This window comes from Bufo bufo, chromosome 6, assembly GCF_905171765.1.
Source record: "Bufo bufo chromosome 6, aBufBuf1.1, whole genome shotgun sequence".
Taxonomy (NCBI): Eukaryota; Metazoa; Chordata; class Amphibia; order Anura; family Bufonidae; genus Bufo; species Bufo bufo.
Window position 1 is genome coordinate 178,774,241 of NC_053394.1, and position 12,170 is coordinate 178,786,410.

General features: G+C 44.2%; 1 protein-coding gene across 2 annotated transcripts in view; it reads left to right on the forward strand.

The window, feature by feature from the left end:
* The window catches only part of LOC121004696 (oocyte zinc finger protein XlCOF7.1-like), a 67,274-nt gene extending 61,871 nt beyond the window's left edge, over positions 1-5,403 (forward strand). Inside the window, exon 5 of one of the 2 annotated variants that reach the window (XM_040436992.1) lies at positions 2,707-5,403. In XM_040436992.1, coding sequence (XP_040292926.1) covers positions 2,707-4,454 — 1,748 coding nt within the window. In that variant the 3' untranslated portion in view covers positions 4,455-5,403. Of the gene's footprint in view, positions 1-2,227; positions 2,293-2,706 lie in introns of those variants that run through there. The other variant, XM_040436993.1, reaches the window with a different exon arrangement.
* The last annotated feature ends 6,767 nt before the right edge of the window (positions 5,404-12,170 follow it).

Consider the following 12,170-nt stretch of genomic DNA (forward strand, 5'->3'; position numbering starts at 1 on the left):
GTGGCGATGGGTGCAGGAGGGTGATGGATGCCGATTTGGGGGACACAGGAGCTGGTGCAGGACGATGCTGCACGGTCAGGGTGCTGGACAGGAAGAGGAGGGGAGAGGGGAGCGCAGGAAGTTTGAATCTCGCGCCTCTCTCCCCTGCACCAATCAGCACCCTGGACAGCGGCATGCAGCAGCAGGGCCAGCGCCGCCTCTCCAAATCCTCGGACTGCGATAGGTGGTGTATAATTACGCCACCGATCGCAGTCTTTTTCCGGTTCATCGAGTCACAGGACACCCAAATGGACCGGATCGTCGATGCGGGGGGGTCAAATGACCCCCCCCTCCCCCCCTGCATTGTTACAGGATGCCGGCTGAATGATTTCAGCCGGCATCCCGTTCCGATTAACCCCCGCGGCGCCGGCATCACGATTTAAAGCCATGACGTACCGGTACGTCATGTGTCCTTAAGGACTCGGGAAACATGCCGTACCGGTACGTCATGTGTCCTTAAGGGGTTAAAGGGATTCTGTCACCTCGTTTTAGCTTATAGAGCTGCGGACATGCACGGCTAGATTGCCGCTAGCATGTCCGCAATATACCTGTCCTATAAAGCGGTGTCCTTTTTATTGTGTTTAAAAAATGATTTTATAGATATGTAAATAAGCCTGGTAAGGTGCCCAAGGGGCTGTACTAACCTTCTTGGTGCCCAGCCACGCCCCCCTGTGAAGGAGCCCAGCACCGCCTGCGTCCTCCGAATCTCCTCCTTTCTTGACAGTTAGATTGCCGTAATCTCGCGATGCGCAGTGCCGGTATAGTGTTCCTTCCCTGTGCTGGCATCAGCCTCAGGGAAGGAACTGCGCATGCGTGAGCTCGCGCATCGCGAGATTACGGCAATCTAATTGTGAAGAAAGGAGGAGATTCGGATGATGCAGGCTACCTGCGATCTAGCCGTGCGTGTCCGCAGCTCTATAAGCTAAAACGAGGTGACAGAATCCCTTTAAGGTGAAAAATGGCAGGGTCCTGAAGGAGTTAGGTTCTTCCAGGGGATGTGGATTGTTAGCGAACACTTTCTGTTTTAAATTTCCCTACAGATAAAAATCGTATGTGGACAAGTCTGGGGAACATGGTGGCCATAACCCCTTGCTCTCAGGTCGCTCCTCCGTAAACCGTTCATGAACCTATGCCAGTGAGTTCTGTGAGGTGCGGCATGTTGCCCCATCTTGTTGTAAAAAGCAGGACATTTTTTCTTCTGGTGTTAGGCTAGTTTCACACTAGCGGCAAGGAACTCCGGCAGGCCCCCATTATAGTCAGTGGGGCGGTAGTCCGGGGGCATGCGTGGATCCGACAGGCTGTTCACCTGCCGGAGTTCCTTGCCGCTAGTGTGAAAGTACCCTTAGTTGGTTATAAAACTGTTCAAAGATGTCCAGGTAAATTGTGCTATTCACAGCTGATTTTGATAACGTTGGGTCCACTATTCATGTTCCTGAGCAGGGGGCGAGGCAGAGATTGTTGTTATTGCAGGCAAAAGAGAAGAGAACCAGGGAAATGAGGAAAAATATATATTTTTTTTTACCTAAAACTTGCTTAGCTCAGTTATATATTGCTGCCCGTCAGATTTATTCATAACTCGGACATCCCCTTTAAGGGTTAGCGGATTGTGTGTGTACTATACTTACGAGGATTATTAAGGCTACAGGTACATGAGTGTGGAAAAAGTCAGTTGAAAACAGAAACTGTCAGTTTTTAACGGACATTTTTTCACTGATGTCTTTCAAACGGACACTAAAAATGGTCCCATTCAATTGTACGGGGGCTGTCAGTCAGTGAAAACAGGCAGGATAGAACATGTTCTATTTTTTAACGTTCTTTATTCACTGGCCATCAAACTTCCGTGTGAATAACCCCAAAGACTACCATTGGTCTTTAAACGGACGCGTGACGGCCATTAAAAAAAATTCCGTCACACGTCCGTTTTTCACGTAGCCTAAGTATATCTTTATCGGACTACACTATGTTGACCTTATTAGAAAGAAACTTTGATTAAAAAAAAGTATCTGATTAAAACAAAAAACATTATCATTCCACTGTCCTGAACATCACCTACTAGTGGCAATAAGTTATAACAGCTCTTAGCTTGGTCAGGCCACGCAGGCAAGTTGCATTTTGCTGCATTTGTAACACCATTTTTTTAAACAAGGTATTACTTCTAACGTCAGTGTTTTTATTTTTTCTTAAACAGCACCTACTCTGGGCATAACATGTCCCTTAGGCTTCTCTATAGGACTTTAAAGACTCTGTAAACAACAACAAGAAAAGCTCTCAAAATTCCTGCGCTTTTTATTTTTATTAATTACTAAAAAATATCACGCTTGAGGGAGTCCTAAGAGTCACAGAATTTAATCACTGGACCTTTGGTTAGAACTCGTGGGTCTACCATTGGAAGGAAGCTTTAAAGATTAGGAAACCTTTGCTAGATACATAATGGAAAAACTAAAGTCTGTCCATAAACATCTGAGTTAATACCAGTAACAATACATTTAGGTGAAAACCAGGCCCATTATGAACATCCTTAACTGGGGATTCCATTATTTTTTCCTGGACTTGTATGGTATCTGAAAATGCATTTGTGGATATTTCCATGTAATACAAGGTGTGGATGATTAGATCTCAAACAATGACTCCCTTGTGTCATTACATTTCTCTTTTTTTGCTTTTTAGATTTGTCTACAGCTACACATGAACTTGGGGAACGCTGTACACCTGTTTCTTCGCCCTTTTATTTGAAGAATACAAACTGTCTCCTTGCGACCATACAGGACGTAAGATGTTCATCAATAGGGAAACAAAATATGACAAACCATTGGGACACTGTTGCCAAAAAAGCTATTTCTTGTGAGGCAAGATGTCTCCGCAACAGCATTATTCCACCCACAGGTCATATAGAGCAAGCTCCACAAATAAACTACGGTAGTTTACATACTGAACTTTCTAAAGAGCATAAAAATGCCATTAATTACAACCATCCTGAACTTTTAGACCATACATATGCAATTACTGCACGTTATAAACCACTATTACTTGAGGAAAGAAACCCCACAGACGCAGGCATTTCTGCACCCACAAATCATGCTCAGTTTAAGGAAGAACCAAATTTATATGATGACGGCAGTGTAACATACACTGACCTCCACACTCCCATGGGTCCAATACAATATACATCTGTCCATATTAAGGAGGAATCTATGTCATGTGAAGGAAATACCATAGATAGTATCACAGACCATAAGCAAGAATATCAATTTACTCATATTAAGGAGGAGCCAACCTCATGTGAAGTGTCCTATTTCACAGACAGTAAATGTTATACACCCACAGATCCTACGCAAGCTCTGTTTCATATTAAGGCAGAACCAGACTCGTATGATGGAGAATGTCTTGAAAACACAGCCATTCGCACCCCTATATACCATATGCACCAATATACATCCCATCTCCAAGAGCAGCAGCCATCAGAAATTGACATATACTTACCAACAGACACACAACATGCAGGTGGTGGCAAAGATGTCCATAAAAAACATGTTCAACAACATAAATCGCGAGACAAGCCATTTTTATGCACTGAATGTGGGAAACGTTTTCTGTGTAAATCAGGACTGTCCACGCATAAGAAAATCCACATGTTTAGGAAACTGCACACTTGCACCGAATGTGGAAAATCTTTTCTCAGTCATTCCTATCTTGTAAGACATCAGAAGATTCATTCTGGAGAAGAAGCTAATTCTTGTGAAGACTGTGGTAAGTGTTTTTTGAAAGCATCAACTCTCAGTGTTCACCAAAAAGTCCACACTAGGAAAGGCCCATTTTCCTGTACCAGATGTGGAAAACGTTTCCTCAGGAACTCGAACCTTAGCCGACATCAGAAAATTCATGGACTTGAGAAACCGTTTGCTTGTTCAGAATGTGACAAGTGGTTTTCTAGCAAATCTGAACTTGTTGATCATCAGAGACATCACTCGGGAGAAAAAACATTTTCCTGCCCCACTTGTGGGAAATCTTTTATTAAAATACAGAACCTGTTGAATCATCAAAGGCTGCACACTGGGAAGAATCCATTTTCTTGTATCGAGTGTGGAAAGCTCTTTACCAGTAACACCTATCTTATACGCCACATGAATCTGCATACAAGGAAGAAGACGTCATATCCTTGTCCAACCTGTGGAAAATATTTTAATAGTAATTTAGATCTCACTATACACCAGAGAATCCACACAGAGGGAAAACCAGGGACAAGTTCTGAATGGCGAAAATGTTTCATCCGTAAGTTAGGCTTTGTTATACATCAGCGGAACCATGCTAAAGAAAAACCTTTCTCATGTCCCATATGTAAAGAGCGGTTTGTAAAGAAAATACATTTGTTTCGTCACCAGAAAGTTCACAGTGACGAGAAATCTCTGAACGCATAGGAAATTTCTTATAACAGGATAACGGATTATACCGCTATCTGCGGAAGTCCCACACAGATGAATGGAGTGGCAGCATACATGCGTGACGTTTCTCCGTTTATTTAGGGGACTCCAGTTTCATGAATGGGGGTTCCAGTGGATGGACCCCCCACTGATCAGGCACTTATCATCTGTCCAGTATATACTGTAGGTGATAAATTATCAAGGTGGGACAACCCCATTAAATGTAATTCAGATGTATTTAGTTTTCAAAGTATTTAATAAAGTGAAAGAATTATACAGATCAATTTCCCTTCAGAGCAAGAGTTTCTGAGAAACATGGAGGGGTCATTGTTACAGCATTCACATGACATTGATAAGGAAATACGTCTACAGACTTGCCTCACTTGGTTCACTATAGCTTTTTGTGATGACTACTGGTGCTATTCAAAGCTGCTTGGAGGAGCATACACAGCCTGCTTCGTCAGTGTCGCTGATGCAATCACATTTATGGTACCTGGAATATATTCTTATTGAGTTGTCAGTATACATAGATTTTTGCATTATATTCAGGTTTTGAATGCTATTATGGTCTGACTTACTATGTACTCTCCTTTGTTTAGGTCCGTTTACGTACAATTGAAGTCATAAGTTTACATACCTTCATTAAAACTCTGTTTTTCACAATTCCTGGTATTTAATCTTGGTACACATTGCCTCTCATAGGTCAGTTTTCAAGAATGGGAAATGTCAGAATAATAGTAGAGACAATGTTTTATTTCAGCTTTTATTTCTTCACATTTTCAGTGGCTCAGAAGTTTACATACATGTAGTTAGTAGCACTGCCTTTAAATTGTCTAAGTTGGGTTAAAGGTTTTGGGTAGCCTTCCACAAGATTCTCCCAATAAGTTGCTTAGTCAGGGTTGTAGGCCTTCATGCTCACACACACTTTTCTAGTTCTGTCCATATATTTTCTATGGGATTGTGATGGCCACTCTGTTAAAGGGGATGTGCAGGCCATATATACTGATGACTTATCGTTATCAGTATCTGATTGCCAGGTGTCGGACCCCCGCTGTTCAAATATTGGTCATCAATATATATGGTCAAAGTAATCAGGGCTAACGTGAAAAAAGACTATTTATAAAATACCTTTAATATATCACATGGATGGGTAAGGGAACAAATCCGGAGATGCGGAAGGGTGCAGAACGGAATCACGGAACGGAACACTACGTAAGCACTACACAGTGCTAGCGTGGGGTTCCATTCCGCACTTCCGTTCCACCGAAAGATAGAGCATGTCCTCTTTGCAGAATTGTGCTTTCCTGGGTAATATACCCGGAGAGGTGAACATGACATCACACTACACTGTATGTACAGCACAGTATGACCCCTGCTGTAGGATAGGTACCCATTCTATGTATTGCTGCAGGGCTGACACCGACTGTAGTCTGTCCCCATGGTCTGAGCCCCTGGTAACCAGTGGAGTAGCTAGAAATGACTGGGCCCCACAGCAAATTTTTAAACGGGCAGGCAGGCGTCATACAGTGGCATTTGATTCTTTAACATACATGTGTTTTTACTGGACTATGACGTACACGATACAAAAATGCAGTACTCCACGTTCTTGTATCCTGCACAATCCAGTAAAAAAAAATTATACTTTTTTTTTTTTTTTTTTTTTTTTTTTTTTACACAATGAAACTCTATGGTGAACGGATGTCACTGTCATGGCATCAGTATGAGGCATCCGAATACGTTTTTTTGTATACGTTAAACGGATGGGAAAAACGTGATGTGAACTAGCGGTGCATTGTACAGTTGAAAAAAACCGTACTCGCCTGCTCCCCGCCGCTCTGTGATCTTCCAGTCCCCATTCTGGCCTCATATTCGTGTCCCCAAGCTGCACATGGGCGCCCAGAGGAGTGTGGCATCAGATGGATAGGGGGCCTAGAGGGCAGGGCATCAGATAAGTAGGGGGCCCACAGGACAGGACTGGGGGGGGGGCTTCTGAAAGGACAGCAGATGAATGCAGCTGGGGAAGGGGGGCAAAGGACAGCAGATGAATGCAGCTGGGGGGGCAAAGGACAGCAGATGAATGCAGCTGGGGGGGGGGCAAAGGACAGCAGATCAATGCAGCTGGGGGGTGGTACATGAGATGCAGGACAGCTAGGGTTGGCAGGGATAAGCCTGGAATGTATGGGCTTCTGATAGTGACAGGCACAGCATCTTCTTTCTGCAGCACTTCCTGTCACTATTCAGTCTCCCCTCTCCCTCCTGTTACTGCCGACTACAGAGCAGTCTCTGCAGCAGAAGCTGGGCTGTACTAATAGTTAGGAGAGGGAGGGGAGACAGGATCTCCCTGTAGCACACTGTACTGAGCCCTGGCTGCCCTATTAAGCAGCCAGGCTCCTCCTATTAATGGTCCGTGCTGATGGGCGGGGCTTAGCTCCCTGCTCTGCTCCGAGGAAATTCTAAAGCAGCAGTGAAGTGAGTGTAGAGGGGGTGTGGCCAATCTGACTGTTTACTACTGCTCCGGGCCCCTTGTCAGCCCGGGCCCCTGGTAGGTACTTCACTGGTCACTACATGAATCCCAGGAGAGAAGGTACTTGGTTGGACAGAAAACCTCTTGGTCTTTTTAGATGTAGCACCTGCAAAGCCTGTAACTTCATACGTATGACAAAAACTGTTACATGTTCTGCTACGGAACATACTTTCCCAATTAGGGACTTTATAAACTGCAAAACTAGGGGCGTTATTTACATCTGCCAATGTACATGTCCCAAGGATTATATTGGGAAGACTTATCGCGAACTCAGGCGGAGAGTGTGTGAACACATCTATGATACAGTGAGATGTAATACACCGGTGGCAAATCATGTCAATGATTGCCACAATGGTGATCTAAAAGCTATTCGTTTTTTCCGCTTTCGAAGTGGTACCCCCTTCCCTGGGATCGGAAGATCCTACAAAAGGAGACAGAGTGGATTAACCGCTTTCGATTCCAGTCACCAGTTGGCCTTAACGAAAGATTGGCGTTCACTTGTTTTATTTAATTGACCTTTCCTGTGTCTCAATGTCACAGAATTTCTTAGTCTTAGAAACTCTTGTAGCCTGTAACCGACCTCATTGGTGCGAAAAGCACCTTTTATTGGTGACCTATATTTTATCACCTTATCATTTTGTTTGGATTATAGGGAGCCCTACATAACAATGTGGGGCCCCGTTTCAGTTTCATTATCTGATTCACATTATCTTATTTTGACTTCTTCCATATAAAAAATACAGTGCTGATGGTTTTTTCATAACCATTTCATCCTTAACCACCTCCGGACCGCTGTACGCACAGACGCGTCCTGGAGGTGGTTGATTCATTCCGAGTGGACGCATATACGCGTCATCTCGCGAGACGCGAGATTTCCTGTGAACGCGCGCACACAGGCGCGCGCGCTCACAGGAACGGAAGGTAAGAGAGTTGATCTCCAGCCTGCCAGCGGCGATCGTTCGCTGGCAGGCTGGAGATGTGTTTTTTTTAACCCCTAACAGGTATATTAGACGCTGTTTTGATAACAGCGTCTAATATACCTGCTACCTGGTCCTCTGGTGGTCCCCTTTGTTTGGATCGACCACCAGAGGACACAGGTAGCTCAGTAAAGTAGCACCAAGCACCACTACACTACACCCCCCCCCCCGTCACTTATTAACCCCTTATTAGCCCCTGATCACCCCATATAGACTCCCTGATCACCCCATATAGACTCCCTGATCACCCCCCTGTCATTGATTACCCCCCTGTCATTGATCAACCCCCTGTAAAGCTCCATTCAGATGTCCGCATGATTTTTACGGATCCACTGATAGATGGATCGGATCCGCAAAACGCATCCGGACGTCTGAATGAAGCCTTACAGGGGCATGATCAATGACTGTGGTTATCACCCCATATAGACTCCCTGATCACCCCCCTGTCATTGATTACCCCCCTGTAAAGCTCCATTCAGACGTCCGCATGATTTTTACGGATCCACTGATAGATGGATCGGATCCGAAAAACGCATCCGGACGTCTGAATGAAGCCTTACAGGGGCATGATCAATGACTGTGGTGATCACCCCATATAGACTCCCTGATCACCCCCTGTAAAGCTCCATTCAGATGTCCGCATGATTTTTACGGATCCACTGATAGATGGATCGGATCCGCAAAACGCATCCGGACGTCTGAATGAAGCCTTACAGGGGCATGATCAATGACTGTGGTTATCACCCCATATAGACTCCCTGATCACCCCCCTGTCATTGATCACCCCCCTGTCATTGATTACCCCCCTGTAAAGCTCCATTCAGACGTCCGCATGATTTTTACGGATCCACTGATAGATGGATCGGATCCGCAAAACGCATCCGGACGTCTGAATGAAGCCTTACAGGGGCATGATCAATGACTGTGGTTATCACCCCATATAGACTCCCTGATCACCCCCCTGTCATTGATTACCCCCCTGTCATTGATTACCCCCCTGTAAAGCTCCATTCAGACGTCTGCATGATTTTTACGGATCCACTGATAGATGGATCGGATCCGCAAAACGCATCCGGACGTCTGAATGAAGCCTTACAGGGGCATGATCAATGACTGTGGTGATCACCCCATATAGACTCCCTGATCACCCCCCTGTCATTGATTACCCCCCTGTTATTGATCACCCCCCTGTAAAGCTCCATTCAGACGTCCGCATGATTTTTACGGATCCACTGATAGATGGATCGGATCCGCAAAACGCATACGGACGTCTGAATGAAGCCTTACACGGGCGTGATCAATGACTGTGGTTATCACCCCATATAGACTCCCTGATCACCCCCCTGTCATTGATCACCCCCCTGTCATTGATCACCCCCCTGTCATTGATCACCCCCCTGTCATTGATCACCACCCCTGTCATTGATCACCCCCCCTGTCATTGATCACCCCCCCTGTCATTGATCACCCCCCCTGTCATTGATCACCCCCCCCTGTCATTGATCACCCCCCCTGTCATTGATCACCCCCCCTGTCATTGATCACCCCCCCTGTCATTGATCACCCCCCTGTCATTGATCACCCCCCTGTCATTGATCAACCCCCTGTCATTGATCAACCCCCTGTCATTGATCAACCCCCCTGTCATTGATCACCCCCCTGTCATTGATCACCCCCCTGTAAGGCTCCATTCAGACATTTTTTTGGCCCAAGTTAGCGGAATTATTATTTTTTTTTCTTACAAAGTCTCATATTCCACTAACTTGTGACAAAAAATAAAATCTCACATGAACTCACCATACCCCTCACGGAATCCAAATGCGTAAAATTTTTTAGACATTTATATTCCAGACTTCTTCTCACGCTTTAGGGCCCCTAGAATGCCAGGGCAGTATAAATACCCCACATGTGACCCCATTTCGGAAAGAAGACACCCCCAGGTATTCCGTGAGGGGCATATTGAGTCCATGAAAGATTGAAATTTTTGTCCCAAGTTAGCGGAACGGGAGACTTTGTGAGAAAAAAATAAAAAATATCAATTTCCGCTAACTTGTGCCAAAAAAAAAAAATTTCTATGAACTCGCCATGCCCCTCATTGAATACCTTGGGGTGTCTTCTTTCCAAAATGGGGTCACATGTGGGGTATTTATACTGCCCTGGCATTCTAGGGGCCCCAAAGCGTGAGAAGAAGTCTGGTATCCAAATGTCTAAAAATGCCCTCCTAAAAGGAATTTGGGCCCCTTTGCGCATCTAGGCTGCAAAAAAGTGTCACACATCTGGTATCGCCGTACTCAGGAGAAGTTGGGGAATGTGTTTTGGGGTGTCATTTTACATATACCCATGCTGGGTGAGATAAATATCTTGGTCAAATGCCAACTTTGTATAAAAAAATGGGAAAAGTTGTCTTTTGCCAAGATATTTCTCTCACCCAGCATGGGTATATGTAAAAAGACACCCCAAAACACATTCCCCAACTTCTCCCGAGTACGGAGATACCAGATGTGTGACACTTTTTTGCAGCCTAGGTGGGCAAAGGGGCCCATATTCCAAAGAGCACCTTTTGGATTTCACTGGTCATTTACCTACTTACCACACATTAGGGCCCCTGGAAAATGCCAGGGCAGTATAACTACCCCACAAGTGACCCCATTTTGGAAAGAAGACACCCCAAGGTATTCCGTGAGGGGCATGGCGAGTTCCTAGAATTTTTTATTTTTTGTCACAAGTTAGTGGAAAATGATGATTTTTTTTTTTTTTTTTTTTTTTCATACAAAGTCTCATATTCCACTAACTTGTGACAAAAAATAAAAACTTCCATGAACTCACTATGCCCATCAGCGAATACCTTGGGGTCTCTTCTTTCCAAAATGGGGTCACTTGTGGGGTAGTTATACTGCCCTGGCATTCTAGGGGCCCAAATGTGTGGTAAGGAGTTTGAAATCAAATTCTGTAAAAAATGACGAGTGAAATCCGAAAGGTGCTCTTTGGAATATGGGCCCCTTTGCCCACCTAGGCTGCAAAAAAGTGTCACACATCTGGTATCTCCGTATTCAGGAGAAGTTGGGGAATGTGTTTTGGGGTGTCTTTTTACATATACCCATGCTGGGTGAGAGAAATATCTTGGCAAAAGACAACTTTTCCCATTTTTTTATACAAAGTTGGCATTTGACCAAGATATTTATCTCACCCAGCATGGGTATATGTAAAATGACACCCCAAAACACATTCCCCAACTTCTACTGAATACGGAGATACCAGATGTGTGACACTTTTTTGCAGCCTAGGTGGGCAAAGGGGCCCACATTCCAAAGAGCACCTTTCGGATTTCACTCGTCATTTTTTACAGAATTTGATTTCAAACTCCTTACCACACATTTGGGCCCCTAGAATGCCAGGGCAGTATAACTACCCCACAAGTGACCCCATTTTGGAAAGAAGAGACCCCAAGGTATTTCGTGATGGGCATAGTGAGTTCATGGAAGTTTTTATTTTTTGTCACAAGTTAGTGGAATATGAGACTTTGTAAGAAAAAAAAAATAAAAAAAAAATCATCATTTTCCGCTAACTTGTGACAAAAAATAAAAAGTTCTATGAACTCACTATGCCCATCAGCGAATACCTTAGGGTGTGTACTTTCCGAAATGGGGTCATTTGTGGGGTGTTTGTACTGTCTGGGCATTGTAGAACCTCAGGAAACATGACAGGTGCTCAGAAAGTCAGAGCTGCTTCAAAAAGCGGAAATTCACATTTTTGTACCATAGTTTGTAAACGCTATAACTTTTACCCAAACCATTTTTTTTTTACCCAAACATTTTTTTTTTATCAAAGACATGTAGAACAATAAATTTAGAGCAAAATTTATATATGGATGTCGTTTTTTTTGCAAAATTTTACAACTGAAAGTGAAAAATGTCATTTTTTTGCAAAAAAATCGTTAAATTTCGATTAATAACAAAAAAAGTAAAAATGTCAGCAGCAATGAAATACCACCAAATGAAAGCTCTATTAGTGAGAAGAAAAGGAGGTAAAATTCATTTGGGTGGTAAGTTGCATGACCGAGCAATAAATGGTGAAAGTAGTGTAGGTCAGAAGTGTAAAAAGTGGCCTGGTCTTTCAGGGTGTTTAAGCACTGGGGGCTGAGGTGGTTAACACTATCTCGGCACATCCACGCGCTCCTGTGAGTTGGACGCGCTCCGCGATGCGTTCCACTCA